General features: G+C 52.4%; 1 protein-coding gene across 3 annotated transcripts in view; it reads left to right on the top strand.

Moving 5' to 3' along the window:
- Positions 1-24,060, top strand: part of WHRN (whirlin) — a 57,775-nt gene extending 33,715 nt beyond the window's left edge. The window contains exons 4-13 of one of the 3 annotated variants that reach the window (XM_075056196.1): positions 9,092-9,294; positions 9,697-9,733; positions 11,079-11,291; positions 11,627-11,839; positions 18,885-18,956; positions 19,353-19,950; positions 21,589-21,767; positions 22,047-22,170; positions 22,433-22,555; positions 23,307-24,060. In XM_075056196.1, coding sequence (XP_074912297.1) covers positions 9,092-9,294; positions 9,697-9,733; positions 11,079-11,291; positions 11,627-11,839; positions 18,885-18,956; positions 19,353-19,950; positions 21,589-21,767; positions 22,047-22,170; positions 22,433-22,555; positions 23,307-23,422 — 1,878 coding nt within the window. In that variant the 3' untranslated portion in view covers positions 23,423-24,060. Of the gene's footprint in view, positions 1-9,091; positions 9,295-9,696; positions 9,734-11,078; positions 11,292-11,626; positions 11,840-13,702; positions 13,736-18,884; positions 18,957-19,352; positions 19,951-21,588; positions 21,768-22,046; positions 22,171-22,432; positions 22,556-23,306 lie in introns of all 3 variants that reach the window. The other 2 variants (XM_075056197.1, XM_075056198.1) reach the window with 2 other exon arrangements.
- The last annotated feature ends 481 nt before the right edge of the window (positions 24,061-24,541 follow it).

The following is a 24,541-nucleotide window of genomic DNA, read 5'->3' as shown; positions in this document are numbered from 1 at the left end:
TGTCCCCAGTGCCGGCTGACCGTGTGCCAGAGTGTCAGACTCTATCTCATAAACACCAGAAGCCTGAAAGATTAAAGGCAGGAAAAGAAAAAGAAGTTGCATTGTTTTCCTAAGGTTCTTTCTGTTTGATTCATGTTTAGTGCTTCCATACTGCTCCAAATCCCTCTCTTCATTGCATGGGGAAAATTGCTGCTTTTCTTGGTTCAGTCTACCTGCCAGTGAGCTCAGCACAACTAATGTCGCACTGCAAACTCACACACGCAGGAACAGTCACAGCAGCGTAACACATAGCTTTATCCCTCCACCTCTCAGTTCATGCCTGCTAGGAAGGCAAGAAAATAATCACATGCACGCTGCAGTCGAAGCACATGGAACAGTGCGTGCTGCTCCCCTCCGTCCCTGCCAAGCAAGGTCCCTGCACCATGGCAATTGTTTGCACACCAGAGTCTCTCCTTATTGATTCTTTATATGTCTCGCCTTGCTGTTCTGTTCTCTAGTAACTGATTTGTATGTGCCAGCAGGCCGATACTTTTCTGAATGTTGGGCTTTATGTGATTTCAGATACACACAGACACTTTCCACCCTGATTTGTGTATGCTGCAGGCCATAAATTTAGAACTACTTGGAGGCTTGGAGATAAAGAAAGGCCTTTTATGTTCTGCTGTTAGACATGGTTGGGTGTAGACTGCATCCACACGCTTCCTACACTGCTCCAGGTGTTGGTGGAAGGGATATGATACCATGAGGAGGGATGAACTGATGGGTAAATGTGATTTCCACATAATTTGTTGCTCTCTGAAGTAGAAGACTTGTGGGTTTGTTCAATGTGGGCTCAACCCAACCTTGCTGGAGTCGATGGGAAGGCTCCTGTGACTTCCCAGGCCGTGAATTCTTCTGTGGGTTTTGCTGCTTCCACTGCATTCGTTACCAGAATTGTTTATAAGTTGATTCTGCCAGCCTTTTCATTTTAGGGAAAACCTTCTTGCATCCACGACACCAAATCAGAACTTCCAAATGTTTTATTAAAATGTTTTGCATTTCCCTTAAATTTTGCTTAAAGAATGAACAGTGTGGTGTTGAAAGCCAGTCAAAACCAAGGAAGTTTCTTCAGGCCTGAAAGCTAAGATGGCTTTTGCCTGCTACAGAAACGGGGGCCGTGGTCCTGAGAAGTGGGTCTCCGAGGAGATCTAGCTCTGCTGATGCCAGCTTGGGTACTGCTGCTCTGCTCCCTCCAGCTTCATGGCCACGAGGCAAAGCGCTCTGCAGGTGCCAACAGAAAACAGGCTGGATCACTGCAGTCAGTCAATAATTAAATATTCATACTCTTGGCCTTGGCCTTCTTTATGTTTATTCATTCATGAAACTTGTGACAGTGTGTTCTTTGGGCATGTTTTAAAATACGCTGCCTCGGTGTAAGTTCTCAGACTGAAAAATTGCAGGTTAGCAGAGGACTGCAAAGGAGGAATGTGAGCCAGTCTTGTTTGCTTTTGGCTTCTGTCCTTCCTGCCTCCTTTGTGATGTTTGCAGCGATGCCGTGCAGGAGCTGAGCTGCTTGTGCTGGCATTCATGGCTCTGCTCATCCAGATCTCTTCCTCATTAATTTTTTCTTGGTGGTGTATTTTGTGAGGAATTTTTTTTAAGCCAATTTTTTGTCCTCTCCTTGACCTTTACATCAGAAATAGCAGATTTTAAGTAGCTTTCTTTGAACAAACAACTCAATATTGAGTTCCCAGCACAAAGGCTGGGGTAAAAAGAGGCTACCACGATCCATGTATATCCATATACAAGAGAAGGAGAGAAAAAGAGAGACTGTAAATGGGAAGAGGTGGATGATTTTACATCATTGGTGACAGTCATGAAGCTGCCTCTTGAAAACTGGCTTGTATTTTGAGGTCTGCAAAAGGCAAAGATACTGAAAAAGAGAAGATAAAAAAAGAGCCTTATGCTGCCTTGGAGTCTGGGGAATAAGCTGTATAGTGAGAAATTCAATGAGGAGGTGCATGGTTGTGGTACGCAAGATGTAACCTTTCCACTGGAGGCACTGTGGAGTGGTTCTCCCAACAATGTCACCTTTATGGGGACAGACGTTGCTTAAATTGCTCCTCTTCTGGGAGGCTAGCAGAAACCTCCCCGCAGCGGTGCCAAAACCACTGCCTACCCCAAGAGACAATCTTCTCTCCTTGTGTGCTTTCATTTCCAGTCTGTATCTGCTTTGTTCCTTGTATTTGTTTTGCAAGGTGTTTGGGGAAAAGAACATGTTTTCAGACAGCACTTGGCACCTGCTGTTCCCTTGCCTTGCTCCCAAATCTGTCTCTCATCCTTCCAACAAGCTGTGTTGGCCTCATTGGACGTAGATCATCTGCCCCAACCTGCTTCCTTCCTGGGGAATCTGAGTACCTCCTTATTTTTCTGCGAGTCTTAATTTGGTCATTTCCAAATTGATTCATACTTTTTCCTGCCCATATTTTTAATTTGTTAAGGTCTGCTTTTGCTAATTATTTGTGCTAGAGAGAGACTCCTTCTACTTCAGTGGTATCCGCAAGTGTAATTTAACCTCTCTTCTAGCACATTAGTGGCATTAAATAAGACTAGTACTAGTGCCAAACCATTTGGCATCCTATTAGCCCTGTTATTCTCAGCTCAATTTGGTGTCATTTAACATTAACTTATGTTTAAAATCTCTCACCTATTTTTCTGTCTGTGTGACTGAATTTCTCCCAGAGCCAATTTCGATTATTTTTAAGAGACTTTAGGTGCTCAGAACCCTTGTCTTAAGTCCATTAAGTTTCTCTTGACTGCACTTCCCTTTCCCATGTTATTCTCTCTGTCTCCAGAAAGAGAAGGAGCCAAGCTTGTCATTGAGCTATGTTATTTCTGAACTCTGCTTCTTGTCTGCAGTCTATGACCTTTTACATGTCACGTTCAGTCCCTGCATTTCAGGGTAGATTTTTCTACCTTCTCATTTCTCTAGGAAATGAGAATAGTCCCATTTTCAGAAGTGGTCAGGTACTCAGCAGGTCCTATTGTGTCCACCCACCATTAGCTGAGCACAACTGAAAACTTGCTTCTGAAATATCCAGGGCAATAATTTTTCTGTGTTTTATTATAACTTTTTTGTGTCTTATTATTACTTCTTTTATTCTGTGGTGGTTTGGAGCTATGCATACAGCAAATAATTTGCCAAGGTCAACGTTTATTTTAATCGATGATTCTTTTGCATCTCTGCAGTCTTTGTTACTTTTCCATTTGTCCTTGACTTTGGGGGAAAAAATAATTATTATCTATGTTAATTAGCAAAAAATCCTTTCCAGCTCTAACAGGAGCCTATCATCAAGATAGGCTGATTTGCAGGCATTTGGGCTGTCCAACAATTCCCTTATCTGACCTTCACCAGCAATTATTTTTGCAAGGTCTTTTTTTTCTCCCTGCATGAGGTGCTCAAACTTATCCAAGTATTTTTTGTCTGGTTGTTCTCGCCTGGTGTTAATATTCTGGCAGCACCAGACAGACGTGGTCTTTTGCTGGGCACTATACTAACAGAGCACAAGAGACCAGAGACCCGTGAAGGACTTTGAATAAATGTTGAGGCAGCGATGAAGGACAGACACAGACAGATGAAGTAGCTTGTCCAGGGCCCCTCTGGTCTTCTTGATACTGTGAGGGCTTGCCAGGTTCCTTTTGGTTCTTGAAAGAAGAAACTAAAGAAAGGTTATTAAATCTGTATAACTGTCTTGAACAAAAAAACACGGAAGTTCAATCCCTGATATGGAAAACTGTTAAAGATTCATAATTGCAATAAAACTGTCTGATTGAATTTGGATTTTCATTGTTTCAGTGCTGCAGTGAGCTCGGTGCTCCTTATTTTAGCAGCAAAATCCACTCCAGTGGATTGCCCAGTGAATTAGAAAGACCTGAGAGATGATACTTATTACACCTGAATGTGTGTTTCTCTTGGCAGTTTAGGCACTTTTATAATTTTCCCTCCCTGTTATGTTGGTGGTCAGCAATTTTCCGATTGTTGGTTTAAGGCTGACAGCTCAAAGAGAGCCTGAGATATTTGTGAAGTGTGATGGTCGGGAATGTGGTCATTTGTGTCATTTGCCTTCCCTTGGGCTGCCTTCCTCCCTCCCTCCCTTCCCATTTCTTCGTCTCTGTGGATGAGCTCAGGTGGAACCGGCTGCCTCTGGCTCTCTTTCTGCAGCTGGTTCACAGAGGTGAGGTTGGCTCCAGGCTGTCTTTCTTTCAAACCAGAGAAGTTTCACATCCCCAGCATATGATTTTGGCAACCAATCTGTGCTCCGCAGTCTGCTGGGGTAGGTGTGAGTATCCCACCCTGACACAGCTCTGCTCTGTGCTCTCTTCCCTCCAGCCAGCCAGTGCAAAGGGCCACCATCCCCTGGTCATGACCTGCCAAGTCCGACCCGTGCCCAGTGCTGTCTCTCGTCCTTCCACAGGGAAAGTCAGAGAAAGGGAAGGCCAGCCAAGAGCAGGCAGCTCTGTTTGCAGGACCTGCTGCTTTGAGCATCTTACTGGAGCCAAAGCAAAAGATGGTGCAGCAGGACCTGGCCCGTGCCAACACCAGGGCCTTGCAGTGGCTGTTGCAGTGCATCTGTCACGTCCTCCCTCTTCCCTTTCAGCTGCAGGCTTGCATCAGCCCAGCTTGAAGGCGTTGGCTCCCTTCTTGGCTGGCCATAGGACTGTAGGTTTATCTCTTACCTGCGTCATCTCTTTTGCCTTATTAGCTGTGCAGCCGCCCTGTTAACAGCAGTTATAAAGACAGCAAGCAGAGGGCATCGGCTGACCCATGTGAGGACAAAACTTAGGGCCCCTGCCTGACAGTCGTGTTGGTAGGGACTGGGCTCTCCTGTGCTGCCACAGCCCTTGCTATGCGCCATCCCGTCTGTGTGTCACAGAGGAAGGAACTGTCCCCAGAAGAATGAGGCAAATGTGCTCGAGGTCACTGGATGGAGCTGAACAGAGAACGGAGCTCTGCTGCAGCCAAGCTGTGTCTGGACTCATTGATCTTAAAGGTCTTTTCCAACCTAAACAATTCTGTGATTCTGCGGTGCTCTTGCTCCAGGTCCTTTTCTCCTATCAATGCCACTCAGAGCATCCTTCCAGCCTCACTGAGCATCCTCTGTCCTTTCATCAGAGGGAAGGGTAAATAGGAGCCCTTCTCTGGCTTCTCATTATTGCCAGCATTATTTTGTATAGCTCCATCAAGCTCCCCACACATTATCTGTTCTCTAATTTTAACAGACCTAATCTTTTTGATCTGTCCTTTCACAGGCACCTTCATCTGCTCTAATCATTTTTGCTTTCCTTCTCTAGAACTCTTCTCTCTGCGTCTCCTTGCTGGGCAGGCAGAGATGTAACCAGGGAATGCACTCACAGAGAGGTCACGCATTCACTTGGATATTGCCATTACACTAGTTTTAGAGCTATTCTATATGTTTTTTACCACAGTTTCCCATCGCATGTTTTTATTGCAGGCTTACTTGATCATTCTCAGAGCTGCACCCTCAGCAAAGTGGTCCATGAGTTGTTGGTTATAGACTTTTGCCTGTGTCCTCTCTGGTCATTCAAGAGGCATCAGTCGCATCTCGGCCAGTGGCAAAGTCCTGCCTGGTTCTTCAAAGCACCTTTACCAGCCCCTTCTGCCACCTTTCTGCCACCTATAGTCTGAACTAACCCAAATAGTTGAGTGTTGCTGGTAGATCTTGACTCCCTCCTGGCCTCACCCTCGCACTGCTGCTGCAGGCATCTTAGGATTTTCTCCCCCACCTTCTGGATGTTCAATAACCCTCAGATTCTCCTATTTCTTTGCATTTCTTTATTGCTTCTCAGGGAGATCCTGTGCCATCTCTCCCTCTGCATCCATTTTTGCAAGGCCAGAGGAGCACACAGGTCTCCATGGCCCTGCAGTGGACAGGGAGGGAAGCTGCTGTGCCTCCTTGGCATTGGAAACTCTGCCTCTGTAATCCCTTAAATAGCCTGAGCAATACCTGTTTGCACAAGTGCCATGCAGTGGATTTGGGGGATTTCTTCTGCCCTCCTCTGGAAAGCAGGCTGGAGCAAGTGAAGTGCTCCTGGCGCTTTGTGCTGCTCTGAGGCCATGCCACCTCTCTGCATCATGGTGGCCACCCACCAGTCCAGGACAGTCCTGGGGCTTCCTGCCACCCCACAGCAGCTGCCTGACCCTGTAGCCATGTGGGTAGTCAGATGAGAGAGCTGAACCAGCTGAAAGCTGACCCTGCAAGAAGCAGCCGTGAGTTTCACTCAGATTCATTAACTGAGCCAGGTCACTACTGTGGGACAAGTGAAGGGAGGGATGCTTGTGAGTGCTGAGCTGGATGAGAAGAGCTAGACCCTCCCTCTTGGAAACAACCTTGTGTTGATCAGCTAACGCTTTGACAGTCTTCACCTGCGTGAAGGGGAGTCCCCAGTGCTCTGCAGCCTCTCTGTGCGGATCATGGGTCTAAGAGTTTCTCCAGGCTTCTGCGTCCTGGCTTGGATTTGCAGTGGGGCCGGAGTGCCTGGTGCCTGGCACCACTTGGGAGTGCAGGTCCAGGGCCCCTGTAAATGGCACCTGGAATTTTCTTTTAGACTTATTTCAAAACAAAACAAAATGCAATAGGTAATTAAACTGCTGCAGTCTCCCTTTGAAGGCTGGGAGGAGCGTAATTCAAGGTAATGGTGTTTTTCTTTGCTATTAAGCCAACTTTGCTCTACAGCAGTCTGTCTGTGAGGTGTCCTCATGCCACAGGAATAAAAAAAACCTGGCAGAAATGGGATGCTGAGACCACAGCACTGCAGAGTATGAGAGGGGCCCATGGGGCTGGACTGTGGCGTCTGCTTTGATGGTAGCTCCCAGGCTAAAACCCTCTGTCTGAAATGGTCAGTCATGCTGCTGTTGAGGCACTGGCTTATGCTCCCAGTTGCACCCTGCACCCTTGGCTTGTTACACTGCAGCTGGGACAGCTTCTCACCACTGGGTAACTGTCCCTGAATGTGGCTGCTGGCAGGGTCAGACCCTGCTCACTAAACACCCTCACCCAAGTAGGACTCTCAGGACTGGGATTAGCATCACTTTCAGACAGACAGAGGCAGATCAGTGGCTCTTGAGATGAGGACAGAGCCAGGGTCCTGCTGCCCCGTTGCCTCTGATAGAGCTGGGCTAAGTTGTGTTCACTTCTGCCACCCAGGGACTCTCCACCAGCTCACTCTTCTCCTTCGCTCTACTTGATTCTCATAAAGATCACTTCTCAGGTGGTCAGAACAGTGTCTGTCACACCACAGACCTCAAGACAGCCAGGGTTGTGATCAGGGGTCTCTTCTGGCCCAAGCAGCAGGAATTCTGTCTTTTCTTCCCCATTCTTGTGCTCGCTTTGCTGAGGATGTCCTCACAGGGATGCTGGGAGAAGCCACGGTCAGGTTTTATCAACGCTGTGTATGACACTGTGGTATGGCCGCTCTGCCCTCGGTTCGCACTAGCTTCACTGGATGCACTAGTGGAAGGGAACCATTGTCCCAGGAAGACAAAGTGAGAGCAGTGGATGCCTTGACAGGGGTCCTGTTAGCCTTGAAGCCTCGATGGTTGTAGGATCGACCATCTGGATGCCACAGGCATAGCAGCACAGGCTAGCAGAAATCAAGTGGGAGTGTGCAGGGACGTTGCCCGTATGTGTGGCTGTCCTGCTGCCACAGCCCCCGGCCTTCTTCCATCTCAGCTGGCAGCGCTGTGCCTGGAGAGTAGCTGATGCAAGCTCTGGCCCTGTGCTCTTGTGAGCTTCAGCATGGCTGTAGCATAAAACAGAGGCAATGTCCAAGTGCAGGGGCTGTACTGCAGTTTCAGGATCAGCTGCTGCCTCCTCCGACCAGCAACTGGCTTCCCTTCCTTGCTGGAGCAGTCGACAGATGTCTCATGCTTTACGCTGAGATGAGCATTGCTGGTGGTACTCCTGATGTCTGCTTTCACCCCAGCAAAGTTCTGGGTAGCACTGGGGGAAACTTGGGTGACAGCAGAGTCACAGCCCACCACACAAACTTGGCACTGGTTAATCATGGCTTCTCACTGGAGTAAGAGTCTGGAGAATTAATCCCAGTCCTCTGAGGCTTCCTTAACCCAGTGACAGAATGAGATGGGCTGAACTGAAAGGATCATATTGACTCTCCATGTTATTATCTTAAATTTAGAAATTCTCCCCCCTCCCTCTTTTCTCCTCTTCTCCTTCAACATGGAGGTGAGTTATTTAAAGGAACATCTCATTCTGCTTGCATTGCAGCATAAACAAACTAAGACTGTGTTTTGACAGAGCTGAACAGAAGCCTATGGTTAAGCAAAGATATGAATGAGCAGTTTCAAAGACGTGGCTTATCAGAAACAAGGTGAATTGTAATATGGGAGTGAGGAGGAGTGACACTGACTGCCCTAGAAGCAAAGAGAAAGAGGACCTGGGATGAAGGGGGAAATGCCAGATGAGTGCTGTGTCTTGAACATGGCCGGGCTGTCAGGGAAGCTCCTGATTACAGCAAAGGCCCTGGCCACAAAATGAAAGCTCTCGGGAGCAGCGGGGGAGGAAATAGAAGGAGAGGAGAGATGAAATCTAGCTGTCTCACATCCTACAGTTTAGAGAGCGTTGGAGACTGTGGTGAGACACTCGAGTTGAACCCTCCCTGCTGCACGCAGAGATCTGAGGTTTGGGGTTTCTGCAGATGGTTCCTGGCCTCCCAGATCAGTGGGAGGGATTGGGGCTGGAGGTCTTGATATTCTTTGGGGGCTGTTTTAACCAAGTTGGTCTGCAGATCTAGTTAATGGAGGAGACTGGGCAGATTAGTCTGAGTTGGGATCCTAATCAGGCTCCTTTAGGCTTCACAGCCAGGTCCTGACCTGGCTGTCAGCTTGAGTGCTTGGTCTCCAGCCACCAGCACTTGGCCCCTCTCCCTCATTTTTCTTGGTCCCTCCAGTTGCCGTGTCCCTAGTTTGGTGGTGGGTTAGACTGAGTAGCTCCTCCCTGGCGGGAGAGGAAGGCATATTCCTAACAGGAAAGCCCCTAGGGCCTGCCAGGCTCACCCCATCCTGACTCTGCAGGTAGGAGACCAGATCCTGGAGGTGAACGGCAGGAGCTTCCTCAGCATCCCCCACGACGAGGCGGTGAAGCTGCTCAAGTCTTCCCGCCACCTCATCATGACGGTGAAGGACATCGGGAGGCTGCCCCATGCCCGCACCACTGTGGACGAGACCAGGTGGATAGCAAGCTCCCAGATTGGAGAGACCCTTGTCAACTCAGCAGGGTATGTGCTTGGTACACCCCGTGCAAGCTTGCTGTGTAGGACTGTCAACTCAGAGCTCCTGTAGGGTGCACACAGTCACCCAGGGTGGGTGTGGAGCCCCAGCACGTGAAACGGCGGCAGCGTGATGCACTGCCATGTGCACGGGCAGCCTGTTGATGGGAGCACCCCCGGTGCGCAGGTGTGTGGCCCCCATATCCAGTGCTTAGAAGACAGCATCTCTGGCCTGTAAGATGGATCAGGTCTGGACAACGTGCTGCTGCCCCTTCCTTGTTCTCTCAGGTTAGAAGCTTTTAGCTTACAGGCACAGAGAGGAGAGTACACAACAGATCTTGTGCCAGGCCTCAGGTGATGAGTGATGGGCATATGGCACCGGGTGCTCACTGATCTTCTCCCTCCTCGCAGGGCAGTGGGAGACCATGCTGCGGAGGCGACAGCCAGGGTAAGAGATATCAGGCCTTCCTGATGCCTTGTGAAAAAATCACCATTGTTGTCTCTTATTTTCCATGGGAGGGAGGGCTTTGTGCTCCTGATTATAAAAGGGATGCTAGTTTTATGAGGACTCTAGCCTTTCTCCTCCCCACCTCATGTTGTCAGCTGTGTTTCTACAAACAGTGACATAATGCGTACCCCCTCTCCTGTGCTGCTGCTGAGTTAGTTCTGCAGCACCTCTGGTGCCTCCTACCCTGGGAGCAATCACATTAATCGGCAAGGGGCAATGATCACACACAGGCAAGGACTGTGGGGACCTCCTCTACCCTGCAGAGGAGACCATGATGTCTTCCACATGGTGGCTGTCTCTGGGTCCTGGCAGTTCCTGGGATCTTTCCCACCCCAAAGCAGAGCTGAGCCAGCCCTCTCCAGCACACCAGCCAGTGGCAGGGCTGCAGCAGTGGCAGGGACTTACCCAGTGCTGTGACTGCAGCTCTGTGCTAGCATGTCTTCTCCAAACACCTCTTTGCAAAGCACATTTCTTTTAAATGGAAATGAAGCAGCAAGGTTTCACAGGTGGCTCTCACTGATAACAGCTTTGTGCTGTTCACTGGCAAGACATGCTCCCCAGCCTCAACTCTTGTCAGTGTCTCTGGGATAGTCAGGGTCTTGTCTGGCTCCATATCCCTGCACTGACTGTGCCAACACTGCCTGGGAGGGGAACAGCAAGGACCTCCTCTTAGAAATCCCTCTCAAAGAAAGCCTTTCATCTGCAGCCAGACACGTCTCTCCCTGGGACTCCTTTGGTTGCCAGTGGCTCTTTCTTCACCAGGGTCTGCTTCAAGCTTGCAGTGGTGGCAAATCTGCCTTTTACACAAGATGGGAAACTTGCCTCTCTCGTGTGGCCCCAGTTCCCCCAGGTCTGCCAGGAAAGAACACAGGCTGCTGTTAAATCAATAGTTGGTCAAGGGACAGCATCCATGCTTGCTGAACAGAGCTGGGAAGCCGTTTTGTTTATTCAACTGGTGCTGCATAAACTCATGGCTCTGGAGTTACCCAGACAAGTAGTGACACTAAATGAGTGGCCGTGCTGGTGAATCCTTGGGGGTACCTGTCTCCTGTCATTCTTGGCATCCCCCTTCCAGTCCCCCTTGCCAGCTTTGCCACAGGTAGTTGGGTGAGAGCAGTGATCTGAAACGCAGGCAGCTTGGGCTGGTGGGCAGAGCCCAGAGCAAGGGGACAGTTCTCGGTCCTGCCTATGCTGCCCAGCTGTCTCAGCAGAGAGACAGCTGCCTTCCTTTCAGCAGCTGATTTCTTGGCACCCCAGACCAAAGCCTATCTCCTGTCTTCTGCAGCCTGTGTTTTACCGGGGCCTGGCCGGCTCCCAGGTAACGCTGAGCAGCATGGTGAACCAGACCCGAGTCATGCTGGAGGAACAGGCACGGCACCTACTGAATGAACAGGAGCGGGCGACCATGGGGTATTACCTTGATGAGTATAAGGAAGGCAACATCTCCGTGGATGCTCTGGTCATGGCGCTCTTCGAGCTACTCAACACACATGCTAAGGTGAGGCCCACACCAGGATCAGGGCCAGTTTCTTGTACCTGGTGGACTGAGCAGAGCCATTGTCACAGTGTGGCTCAGTGCCTCCAAGGTTATCTGCTCAGGGTCAAGGGTGAGGGTATGAAAGCAAAATCCAGTTGTGGGATATTGTGGGGGATACAGGCTGGTGTTCAGTGGCAGAGGAGGTTCTGGTAAAGTTTAGGACCAAACCTCCTCGTGTGTTACCTGCCAGTACATCTCATTGCCACTGTTGAACAGTGTGGGAGGATGGGTCTTCACCTACCCAGAAATATGGTCGTGCTCCAACCTCTCTTTGGTTGTCTGTCTGCCTGGCCCAGTTCTCACTGCTTTCAGAGGTGCGGGGTGTGATCTCTCCGCAAGACCTCGACCGCTTTGACAACCTGGTGCTGAAGAGAGAGATTGAGTCCATGAAGGCACGTCAGCCCTCGGGGCCCAGCATCGGCACCGACTCCTACTCTATGATGTCCTACAGCGACACCGTCTCCTCCTCCAGCAGCCACTTCACTGCCACAACTGTCAGCTCAGCCCGGGTAAGTCCCTCCTGGCTGTTCCTTTTTCTTTCAACACCTGCTCCTGGCAGGCCTACAACAAACTCATTTCCCTGGAGTGCTATAAAGGCATTTCACCCTGCAGGAAACCCTGTTCAGTCTGCTTCCCCGATGGATTCCCCCAAAGTTTTTTTTTCCCTTGCAGGCAGGGTGCAATAGTGTGATTTGTAGGAGCAATGAGGTGATGCAGTGACACGTGCTTGGTATCTCTGTGCCCCCGAGACTGAGATGCTATTGTCCTCTGCATGGGGGCTGGGCCTGGTGCTAAGTGTCACTTCATCCCCAGCAAGGGAGGAACTCTGCCTCCCTTCCAGGACCTCCACTGTGCAGCGTCAGCTGCATCCACACGGAAATCTCCGTGACTTGTCACTGCCACACCATGCCTGCCGCTATTCACCAGCTATGGCTGTTGCTTTTAAATCACGTCCTTAAAGACACTAGCTGCCTACTCCCTGTCCCAGCGGGGACTGCAGCAGCCAGGCCAGCTGCATCCTGTCCCAGCCCCTGCCCACTCTCCAGCATTAAGCGGCAGCGCTCCCACATCTCTCTGCCAAGCCTTCATTGCACGCACCATCTAATTAAGTTATCGTAATCACCTCAGAGTGTGCAGGCACACAGCCCCCAAATTAATTTCCTAGCCATAAAATCCCTTTCATCATAAATGCATTAGCAACCTTGGAAATTAAAACCTTCATGAAAAGAGCGGATGACAACGGGCTTTCTGCTAGTTCAACAGCAAGCAAAGCAGCCCACAGCCAGGACCTGTGGGATTGTGCTGTGAAGGGCCCAGGCAACACAGCCGGCAGGGGGGAGAGGCGGGGGGCTTTCCTGGGACTGTGCCTGCCTACGCAGTTTGGTCCTGCCTATGCAGTTTGGTCCAGCTTCCCAAGAGGCCTCAGAGAGTTTCAGAGTATGAGCTGTGTTTTTGTCCCGTTGACTTCACAAATACCCATAGGAAGGCCATCTGCTCTCTTCAGGATGGATTACGGTGAGATCCTTTCTGGATCAGGATAAACAAAGCGAGTTTTGCTCTGCTCTCTGAAGGCCTGCTGGGAACATCTTTCTAAAGTATCAGAGGGCTAACACAGGTCTGCCAGGACTTGGGGGCTGAGCGTGACACCCTGTTCCCATGCTATCTCCGTGCCTGGAGCTGTACCACCTGCTTTGGGTGCACTGGGCTCTCCCTCCTGCTGCATGACACCATGTGCCAAGCATGGCTGCTTGGCCTGGTGTGTGAGCGATGGCCCAGCCCCAGCTGGCACACGAGCCCTGAGGCTGGGGAGGGAGGCCGGGGTGCTGTTCTGGCACAGAGAAGAGAGTGGGCACCGCTGTTTTAAGAGCTTCCTTCAAGAACATGTGTCCGTTGGTCACACTGCAGGTCCTCCCTGGCAGCGTGGCACCTCTTTCCATGGGTGTGAGAACATACACCCCTCTGAGCTCTGTCTCGGGTGTTGGGAGCACTAACACTTGAGATGGTTGTCACCACTGCTTGCTGAAACAACTGCCAAGCCAAGAGCAGCAGCTCGTGTGGATGGGTGCTAATCTCGGCTAGCAGGAGAGAGAGAAGAGGGGCAGGGCTCCCAAACAGTTTCCTCTGCCCTCCTCTGCCCTAAGCCCCTGCTGCTGTTGCCCTCCCCAGCACCTCTCGCAGGAGGGGCTCATTTCAGCCTTCACATTCAGCGCTGGATGCAGCTGGATGTGGATTCTGCAGGGTGGGTTTGGGGGGAGGAGGGATGCATTGTGCCGGGATTTGCTTGTCTCACTCATTTGTTCTGCATCCTCCCTGATGTTATGTTTTCGCTTTTATGCTTGTTTTAATCTGCTTTTCCCCTCGCACGTCCCCAGGAGCGGCTCTTGTGGCTAATAGACCTGATGGAGGTAGGGGCTGTCAGCAAACGGGGAGCTCGAGTACTGCGGTTGCCATAGTAGATGGGTTGAGAGTGCGTGTGAATGTGCGTCGGGCGGGAGGCGGGGTACAGGCCGTCCAGGGGCCAGCATGCGGCTCAGCCACGTGAACAGCCGCCTCGTTTCACCAGTCTCTGCCTTTTCTTCCTGTGGCTCTGCTGAGCCATTCCAGAGTTCCTTTCCCCAGCTCAGCAGCATGGCTGCAGGCCTTGGTGCTGCAGTGCAGAAAAGACTCAGCCTGGAACCAAACCCAGCTGGTACCAGTGTCCTGCTTGCACTAAAGCCCCGAGTGCCACTGACAGCTCAGGGCTGGGGTTTTAGAAGGACCAGCAGCCTTGATGCCCGATGGACCCCATACTGCCCTTCCTGCCTTGTTGCCTGCTCTACCTGCTGCTGTGCTGTCTTGCTGGATGGGCACCCTGACTAAATACCAGTAGGCTGGTCACATCCCATCATGCATCCTTAGGGATGGGGGAGAACTTTCCTTATGGGCTTTGCGTCTGCAAAAATCTGTGCTCCAGCGCAGGAGAGGTCGGTGTAGTCGCGTTGTGCATGTTCAGCCTTAGAGAAATCCTCACACAGACTTCAGAAAGGCTAGACATGGATGTGGGGAGAGCCTCAGAAATCCCATTGTCATGGCAGAGCTCTAGGTTGGGAGGAAGCTGAGAAGAGCTGCAGGCTTGTCCCTGGCAGCGCAGCTCTGTGGTGTGGAGTCCATTCCCTCCTCCTTGTCTGGGAGGAAATGACGGGCATCAGTGGGTTAAGCACACACAGCAAGTGGTGGAGCTGAGAGCTGCTAGTACTGCTTTGCGAGAGAGGACTTCTGGTAGCTGTGAACCCAGCCCAAAAGCCACATCCCTCTGGGAATGGCACTGATCTTGAAGAGGATAGCTGTACTGTTCCCAGACTGAGTTTATCGCAGGCACCCTGACATGTTGGATGCGTATTTCTTTGGCTTCATGACCAAAGGCAGTGACACTAGACCAGGCCCCCTGTCCCATCAGTTCTCCAGAGGTCAGCCAAAAATAACCAGTGTGAGGCTGATCAGGACCTGCCATGCGAAAAGTGATTCCATTATGGGATGCTTGAAGGATACTCAGAGATGAGACAGAGCCGTGTTTGATGGTGCTACCCACGGATAATGTGTGTCTGCCAATCTAAGTGTCACTATCACCTCCTGTAAATCTTGGATCTCAAGGTGAGTCCTGCAAAGCAGAGGTTAATTGTAGCCTGCAATAATTGGATGCAACTTGTCTGATCAGAGCAAGATGAATTTCTAATTGCTTACAAGCGAGGCAGTCCAGCATTTCCTTTGTCCCTGCCTCCTGCCCCAGCCCTCATTGTTAGGATTAAGGAACTGAAATCCCCATTGATTTAGTTTTTCTTCTCCACTGCCTCCTAGCAAAGACGCTGTCATCCAAAGGTGCCTTATTCTCCCAGGGCTTGATTCAACAGGCGCTGGCTTGCTCCCAGCTCCCTGAAGCTTGCAGGATTGGGCCCAGTGCAGTGACCCAGTTGAGTTGCTAGCCCATCTGTCTTTGGTCTCTGTTTCACAAGAAGTATAAGTAAGGAGAGGATGGCACTGGGCTGTTCCTCTCTCTGGAAAGTGAATCTCAAGCACAAGAGCCCACAGGCTCTTTGGCAGCTGACAGATGATCTCTGTGTCCCCAGAGGGAGAGCAGAACGAGAGCAGAGAAACAGGGGACATCTTCCTCACCTATGTCCCCCATTACAGAGCTGCTCCAGCTTCCAGCTGTCCTCTGACCTCCTCCAGGACAGGCACAGACATCTCATATGGAGGGTTCCCATGTGCTTGGCATGATCCTTTCAGGCGATGAGGATAGAGACAGAGTGAAGTCACCATGTGGGTCATTGAATCACCGTCAGAGCCTCCGAAGTCAGAGAGGTCTGTGCTCAGACTGGGGCAGAGCCAGGGGCTCTGGGGCTCCTCCAGCCCTGTGGGTGCATTCTGGGGTGGGAGAGGGAAGGGGAGAGGAGGAAAGCTGGGTTTATTCTCAGACTGGTGCCATTGTTCAAAATTTAAACCCTGCGGGACTTGGGCTGAGTAGCTTTGCAAAGCTCTCGTTAGCAGTAACTGGAAAATAAGGGACTCATTTGGAGCTGTGAGGTTAATTAAAGGTTGGGTTGTATTCCCCAGGGAGGTGGCAGTTTCTCCACCACTTAATCTGCAAATGGAAACTGGCTGCTTGTCTGAAAGATGCTCTCCAGCTCCATCGCTCCTGCCGTGGACCCCATGCAGGATAGGAAGGACAAAAGTTTTCCAGCTGTACCCTGCAAAGGGGCTGGAAGGGCCTCGCCTGGCCTCCAGTTTCTATAAATAACTAGAAAATAGATGGGGCAAAGGAGCAGAGAGTCAGTAGGAGGGAGCAGCCTCCTCAATAAATACTCATTTTTCAGAGCAGTGGCACGTGGCTTCGATGGGTCTTTCAAGGGAAATCCAGGAAAGCACAGTCTTAAAATAGCCAATTGCTGAAAGCAAGTGTGCTCAGCTTAAAAGCCATTACATTTTATAGCCCAGAGCAATTTCTATTTAATTGCTTTTGCCCCAAAAGTACTAAGCTGGGGAAAGGCAAATCTCCTGCTTGCACACTTCAGCAGAAAAAAGTGCCCTGAAGAAGATGAGCAGTATTAGTATCCCTGGCTGTTCAGGGAGAGCAGAGCCGGGGCAGCAGGATTAGGGCCATCTCTCTGGGCTGGCAGGGAGGTCACAGGGTGCAGCTGGCCTCTGTTTTCTGGAAGGATTCATGTCTGAGTGCAGACTGGTCCTAGCTATGTGGCCGGGACTGGGATACGACATGTGATGTGCTCTGGGTTGGGCTTGATGTCATGGTGATGGGCACATAGTTCAGTGGCAGGACTGGGGGAGATGGCACTGGCAGATTTTAGCAGGGCATCAGGCAGACTCTCCTCTTTTTAGCAGCGATGTGACTGTGACTATTTGATGGCAGTCTGCTCCTGGTCATATTGCAGTGATCTGGTCCTCACGCATTTGCCAAGAGCTCAGTGAACCCCTGGAGGCACGTTGAGGCTGGCAGAGGCAGGGCTGGAGAGGGAAGGGTTAGGGACACAGCTGAGATCTTCTCAAATGCGGCCAGGCTGGTGCTGAAATGCCACCATCTCCACCTTGGCTCCTTTCCTTGTGCATGCAGCCATTTGGCTGGATTAAAGGCTCTGGGCAGCATCTGGAGGGGGGCTGGAGCAGGGGGAAGGTGATACTTGGGCAGCTTTCTGCAGAACAGCTTTCTCATTAGAGGAAACGACTGCAAAAGGAGGGAGGTCTGTGGTGAGTACACTGGTGCAGTTTGGTGCAGTTTACCCAGTGCTGCGTTTTGTCCAACTGAGCATTTCTGCTCCTGGGTGTCATGCAGGGACATGACGGCACTCGAGCTTTTGAACCCATTGGTACTTCAATTAAATCTGAAGACCTATTGCTAAGGCATGCACAGCACAGAGAAGTTCATGATCATTTTAATCAATATGAAGGCAGATCGCTTTTGAAATAGCCCTACCTGTGTCTTCCTCCAGCCTCAGACATACAGTATCCCCCCATCCTTCATGCCAGCACTTGGATTTGCACAGTCCTGTGGTGTGTCAGGACTAGCTGAAGCCTGATCTCTCTGTTGTTGCTGCCATGTGTTTCAACCAAATCTGTCTTCTGCCCTAGCTTGGCTGCATGGTCAGTAACTCAAGAAGGGGTAGGGGATGTTTCTTTTTCAACAGCCACCTGCCTTTACATGAATTAATTGATGAAGAAATCAACCTTCATCAGAGGAAGGAGTTATTTCCCAAGCTAATACTTTACCTGTCACTCTAAACAAGCCATTTCTTTTAGTTCTCATTTTCCAGGATTCCTTCTGAAGCCACAGAGATAAAAGCACTTTCCATCAATGTTTTTGCTACTTCTCTAATGCTTTTAATTGTCTCCCGTGTCTATTTTGGGACACTAACATCTTACAGGCACAGCAGCAGCCTCCAGCAGATGGGGGAAATGCAGATGCACACCAGCATTTCAACTAATCAGTTGTTTACCCTGCAATAAATAACACACAGTTAAATACAAACTGTACCCTGCCCATTCCAGCACAAATGAACAAACATCCCTGTGAACGTGACAGAAACAAAGTACACTGTTTCTGAGCAGCAGCAGCACCTCTCCAGATCAGGAGTTACTGTGGGAAGGGGTTGCTGAGTCTGATTTTGCTCTTATAGGGCCTTGCAGGGGAACCAGACGGAGCTAGGGCTGTGCACCACTGGCAGAGCATCCCCCAGGAGAGTACCTGGTGCCTGCCTGGGGCAAAGCCAGCAGCAGAACCATGGCTCAGGCTAGACTCAGGACCAGCTGGGTTCAGGCCCATCCAGTGCCAGGCCAGGCATGGCTTGCCAGGGCAGAGCTCCACACCCAGCCTCCACTGCACACCCCCAGTTCTGCCATCCCTGCTGTTAGCCAGGGTGCCTGTTTGCTCTGCTTGACTGTATCTGCGTCCTCTCCTTGGGTCCATCCGGATTGACAGCTGCCCCTGCGCAGACAGACTGACAGATTCCCAAAGCCCTTCTTGATTTCTGGAGCTGTGATGCGTTCAGAGCTGTGTTGTGACATTTTCTAATGACATTTTGACTCATAAAGGGAAGGCAGTGGCAGTGGCTTCTATTTGCATCTGAGACCAACTGCTCTGGTTTGCAAGAAGGGGAAGTTTTAAACTTTGTCATTGCCCTTCTCCCAGAAAAGATCCAGGTGTTGAACCTGCAGCCCTCAGAGCTGGTTCCTCCCTCCCTCCAAGTTAAACAGCAGGAGGTGAGATTTGAGTTAAGAGGAGCATGCTCCTCTGCTATAGAGGAAATTGCTCTGGTAGGTCAGGTTCACAGCATGCTTTGAGCATGCTTCTTAGCTTGGGAGAGTCGGTTTCCCAAGTTGCTTTGCTCACATGTGTGAGTCTCTAGGGAACTTCCCAGGAAACCAAAACCTTTGGGTGAAAGACTGGCCTTGCGGGGCGGGGTGGGAGCGATGCTCCGTATCACTCTGCATGTTCCCTGTCATGCTGGTACTGTGGTGGTTGCTCCTTGCTGCTGTGACCTGGTTTTCTCTCCTTCTTTGCCCTATCAGAACACGTCAGAATTGGAGGAAGGTGGAGACAGCCACCAAAGTAGCGTCAACACCCTGCCGGACATCTCCCTGGTAAGACACTGGACCATGCTGCTGCGCCTCGGTGGGGAGCTGGAGGCAAAGTGATGATACCAAGTTTTGCCTCAACTTCTGTAGCTCTTTGCTACATCACCTGCCCATGCAGTCGCTGAAGCGAATTAATCAGACCAGCTGGGAAGAAGGATTCTGGCTGTCTGAATAGGAGTAGCATCTGTGCAAACCAGAGCAAAAGTTGGGTACTTTATCCTCTAATTGTCCTCATTTGTGAGTCATATTCTTATTGCCAGTAAGGTCAGAAAGGCGTTTCTATGAAAATCGGCTCGTCTTGCCATGGTCACTGTGAGAAGGCAGATGCAGGTGACTGTGAGCCTGGGGAAGTTCTTGCAGCTGGGCATGGTGTCCTAAAGGCTTCTGTTCTTGGTCTGGCAGGATGATATCTCCTCCTTCCCAGATGAACCACCCAACTTCAAGCCTCCGCCTCCTCCTTCAGCCCCTCAGATGCTGGACCCCTCTGCTGCCCAGCACAGGAACCCAGGGAAAGACAAGCCCAAGCGCCCTTCCTCCGAGTCGTCTCAGTCAGGCCTTTTCTTCGTGGCCCCCCGAAACCCCAGTCCCCCTCCTGGCCACCCCGAGAAGGACACGGTCAGCATGACCTCCACTGCTACCACATCCACCGAGGAGTCTGCCCCAAGCGCTATCTATGCTACCATTTCCCCGGCCCTGCACAGCTCCAGGAGGCAAATGGATGCCCAGCTCTCCTTGGTCAGCCAACACCCCATCGGTCCCTTCCCCAGGGTCCAGTCCCCAACGAGGCTGAAGAGCCCACCCCCAGACGGCCCTGCAGCCGGTGGGCTTCAGAGCCCCCCTTCCCCGTCCCCTCCTCCTCCCCCACCTCACCCGGCACCCCCTCCACCGGACAAGGGCAGCCCGCAGGCCATGGCCAACCAGCATTTCATCATGGTGGAGGTGCACCAACCCAACAGCGAGCCCGACGTCAACGAAGTGAGGCCCTTGCCCCAGGCCAGAGGTGGGTGTCACGTTATCAGCCGTGGGGTGAAAAAAACCCTCTCTGGCGTGTTCCGCAAGAGAGGAACGGGCAAAGAGACAGATCTCAAGGGCAGGAACCGGAGGAGTTGGAAGAGGGAGGACTGCATCAGGCTACAGGTCCCTGCCTGAGCAGCAGGCTTGGTTGCAGGGCTTCCCCCTTCCAGGTGGGGATGTGGGCTGGCAGAGCCTGCCAGGGAGGGGCTGCAAGGGCAAACGTTGTGATTTCAGTTCAAACTCCAGGTCAGTAGGGTAGGGTAAAAGCCACAGAGCGTGCATTCGTGTGGCAACATTTGGTAGCTGTGTGTTGGTTTGCTTTTTTTCCGAGGTGAATTTTCAATTGCAGAAAACAGTTTGACAGCATCATGGCAAAAAAAGTGAAAATCCAGGAAACACATAAAGCCCTCCACAGTGTTATCAGCAGTAGTGGTGTTAATCTCTGAGACAGGGCAGCCAGCTCCCCATCGGCATTCAGCATGCTCTTAAAAGCTTCCCTGGGTTTCCAGTCCAATTCAGGCTGACCTTTGCTTAAAGACCAAGCTCTGTTAGGCAGTTGATTGCAACTTCTCTCTTGTGTGGGCTTTGCTGTATTAGTTAATAAAATCTGCTTTGAGTGGAGTTTTAAAAGAAAAAAAGAAATTCTGGGATTTTCACATTAACTCCAGATTGGGGGAAAAAAGAATTTTGATGGTGGCCACACAGAGCTTGGGGGTCAGATTTATCCTGAGCATATCCCGGGAAAAAGGAGTGGAAGCAAGGGAGGAGTGTGCTGGGCTCCACAGGTCCCTCGGCAAATGGCTCTGGTCCAGCGGGAGTGGGAAGGGTGGTCCTGGAGCCCTGAGGGTGCCCAGGAGGGTGGGCTCTGCTTTCGGCTGAGACCCATTGGGACTGGGGGTACCCACAGCATCCCCGAGCCCCTGTGAGCCCCCTTCAAAATCCCCTGTTTGCGTCCAGGCTCCGTGGGAGCCCGTGTGAGTGGCATTGTCGCCCTCCTGTGGCACCGTCATCCCACTGCAATTAGTTCATTAATCTCAGGGTTACTTAATGAGTGAGGGGCTGGAGGGCCTGCCTCTGACACTGAACGGAGGCCGGATCCTGCCCGAGGGGTGTCAGCAGTGTGACCCCCAAGTCCCAGAGCCGATTTCCTGGAGCTTCAGCCCTCTGCAGGTGCTGTCATACCCTTGGTCGTGACACTCATTTCCAGGGGCAAAGTCTCGATCTGCGCTCAGAGTCTTCATCCTTAAGTGGAGAAGGCTCCTGCCTGGTAGCTCTTTGCTCAGGTCTGTCCCATCTCCTCCCAGACCCTGGTGTTGAGCATGGGCTGGCTCAAACTGGCCTCCAGCAGGATCCCTGAACTCGTTACCCTCTCCCTCCATCCCAGTTCGGGATCTGGGTTGGAAGCTGGACCTGGGTTTGAGGCCACTTGTTCCTGTGCACAGCTCTGCTCTTCAGCAGGCGTCCACCTGGGAAACCCCCTCTGAAGTCCAGGTCTAAATCCCAGGGAACCTGCCCAGCCCTGGGAGCGGGTGAGATGTCCTCCCTCTGCTACGTGGCCCTGTGGGTGCTTGGCTGGGCGCAGAGCCGTGCTGCCTGACCTCTAACAGCCCTCGTCTTTCCCCAGCCTCCACGCTCTCCCAGCTGTCGGACAGCGGGCAGACCCTCAGCGAGGACAGCGGGGTGGACATCGGGGAGGTCGAGATGAGCGGCAAGGACAAGAACCGGCAGCCGGTCCCTGGGAAAAGCCGAAGCCTCAAGGAGGCCGTGAGGAGCGAGGGGGCGGCAGAAGGGGCCGCCAAGCCGGTGAGGCTGGGTGCCCAGGGGCCTCGGGCTGCTGCCATTCGTGGGAGGTGGGCATCTGGGGCTGCCAAGGGGCAGTGCTGCTTTCTGCTGCCTCGTCCGGCTGTCTGTGCTCCCTCTGCCTGTGGGCAGCAACCCCTCTTTTGTGCTTTGATGGGTCATTGGTCCTCTTGTTTGATAAGCTGAGTGAGCTTGCTGGTGGGCTGCGCTGTGGGGAAGGGAGCCAGGAGCGGCTGAGAGGGGCACTGTAGGACTGATTCACTCCATCCTGGGTAAATCCAGTCCCTCCCAGCTCCAGCAAGCAGCTACTTGGGACATGGCAGAGTTCCTGGCTCTGAGAGGATGTCCACAGGACAGTGTCCCATGAGTAAAGTCACCCGTCACCTGGAAGAGAAGATGGCATCAGGTATCAGAAGTAAATTGGAGGGTTTCTGGTGGTGGCAAAGTTGAGGGGCTTAGGCAGGCAGTCGGAGAGCTGCTCTGCTCCTCCCCAAGCCCTTCCAAACCTGCACACGGTTGCGATCTTAGATGTCAGGAGTCAGAGAGCAACCGCAGGCAGCGTCTCTGTCCCTTTCGCATGGAAGCCTGCCATGGGGCCCCGGCTGAGGGAGCGGGACAGGCAAATGGTGCCTGGCCTCCCTCAGCAGCGCTGCCGTCTCTCCCTGCAGCCAGGGCTCCTGGAGCCCACGTCGTGTCTGATCCGAGTGTCCAAGAGCGCACCGACCTTGGGGATCGCCATCGAGGGTGGAGCAAACACGCGGCAGCCGCTGCCCCGCATCGTCACCATCCAGGTAGGGCAGGCTGAGAATGGGAAGAACTTGATGCACATCCCATCCCTCTCCTCCCTGGACAGACTCAGGAAAGCCCTTCAGCCATGGCCAGAGCGCAGTGACAGCCCTGCCCCAGGGGGGATTTTGGAGGTGTGCTTTCCCCCTCCTATAGCCCTTCATCTCCCCAGACATCAGAGGCATCATTCTGCTGGGAGGGTGTTGCCGAGGTTTCCTTTTGTGTCCCGTGGATGATCCCATACTATAAGGCATGTCCTGGGAGCCAAGGATTCGCTGCAGACATTTTAGAGGGGGTCTGGGCAGCCCTGAAAGCTTGGCTGGTGTCTCCAGATGTCTGGAAACTCCTTTTCTGCTCAGATAGAGGATTGGGGAGGGGGAATGGTGGATGATAGGCTGGGGAACTGAGCCCTTGGGAGCTGTCTCCCCGCACCGTTTCCTCTGCTGTTTACTTGGGGCAAAATTCAAATTATTTACAGCAAAAGAAAAGCAGCGCTGACTGCGCCTTGGCTATTCTTGGCCATCCCAGCTGGCGCTGCACTCCAGGAGCAAGCAGGAGCGAAGCCAAATTCATCCCCTCTTTCTAAAATGTGAAATGTTTAATTTCCATCATGTTCACCCTGACCTGGCAAACACCAGGTCAGGGTGAACATGATGGAAATTAAATACTTCCTATTTTTCCCAAACCACCTGTATTTCATCCCTGGGTTGAGCCGGGAGGTGGCGGGAGCATGAGCTGACCACCTTTCTCCTGCAGCGTGGAGGCTCAGCACACAACTGCGGGAAGCTGAAGGTGGGCCACGTCATTTTGGAGGTGAATGGCACGGGGCTACGAGGCAAAGAGCATCGGGAAGCTGCCCGTATCATCGCTGAAGCCTTTAAGCTGAAGGAAAAGGACTACATTGATTTCTTGGTCACAGAATTCAACGTTGCCCTTTAGGAACCCGAATGGGGTTTGGAGGCGTGGCTTGGGACGGGCAGCACCTGAACGGGGATGAAAGGCAGCGCCGAGATGTGAAGGCAGCATCCCACCACGCAGAGCCCTCGCCCGCTGCGCCACCCCGCACGCGCAGACACCCCCAGCTTGTCCCCAAATGTCCCCTCACCCACCGCAGGCTCTCACTGCCTGGGTAGGGCAGGCTGAGAACGGGCAGAAATCAGTGCACATCCCTTAAAGTCTCCATACCTGTCCTCTCGGGGGGGGGGGGGGGGCGGCTGCCCTTTAGGAACACCCTCTCCCCCTTGGCGAGGCTGGGGAGCAGGGCAGGAAGGATGGCAGAGGTCTGGCTGTCCCCACTGTCATCTGAGTGCCAGCCGCAGAGCAAGGTGGGCCTGTGGCTCAGGCTGGTGGGTTTTTCGGGTGGTTATTGCTCCCTTGGGTGCTCGCCGGGCCACGGGTGGGGATGCAAAGAGAGCAACTGGAGGCCTTGTACATTGCTGGCAACATTGTCCTATTTATATATACAGAGCTTGTGCTTTTAATTTTTCAATAAATCTATCAGGTTAGAAAAAGGCCAGCTCTGTGGGGGCTTCTTTGGGGCCGGGACATGGGGGATAGGAAGGTAAGGGGCAGGGGTGCCAACGGGGCACCTGGCACCGGTAGGGCAGGTCGGAGTGTGGTGGTGATGGGTGTCACGGCTGGGCAAAACGGCCCCATCCCTGGGGGACGGGATGCTCCATCCCCTGCCAGGGCCATCCTCATTCCCATCCTGTGCCCTGCCAGGGCCATCCCCATCCAATCCCCTGCCATCCCCATCCCCATCCCCATCCCATCCCATCCCCTGCCAGGGCCATCCCCATTCCCATCCTGTCTCCTGCCAGGTCCATCCCCATCCCCATCCCATCCCCTGCCATCCCCATCCCCATCCCCTCCCATCCCATCCCATCCCCTGCCAGGGTCATCCCCGTTCCCGTTCCCTGCCAAGGGCCGCACCCGGGGATGGGGCCGGCCCCGGCCCCGGCCCCGCTCCGCCCGGGCTGCGCCCCACCAGG

This window comes from Buteo buteo, chromosome 23, assembly GCF_964188355.1.
Source record: "Buteo buteo chromosome 23, bButBut1.hap1.1, whole genome shotgun sequence".
NCBI classification, from domain to species: domain Eukaryota; kingdom Metazoa; phylum Chordata; class Aves; order Accipitriformes; family Accipitridae; genus Buteo; species Buteo buteo.
This window is presented reverse-complemented; position numbering and strand designations above follow the sequence as displayed.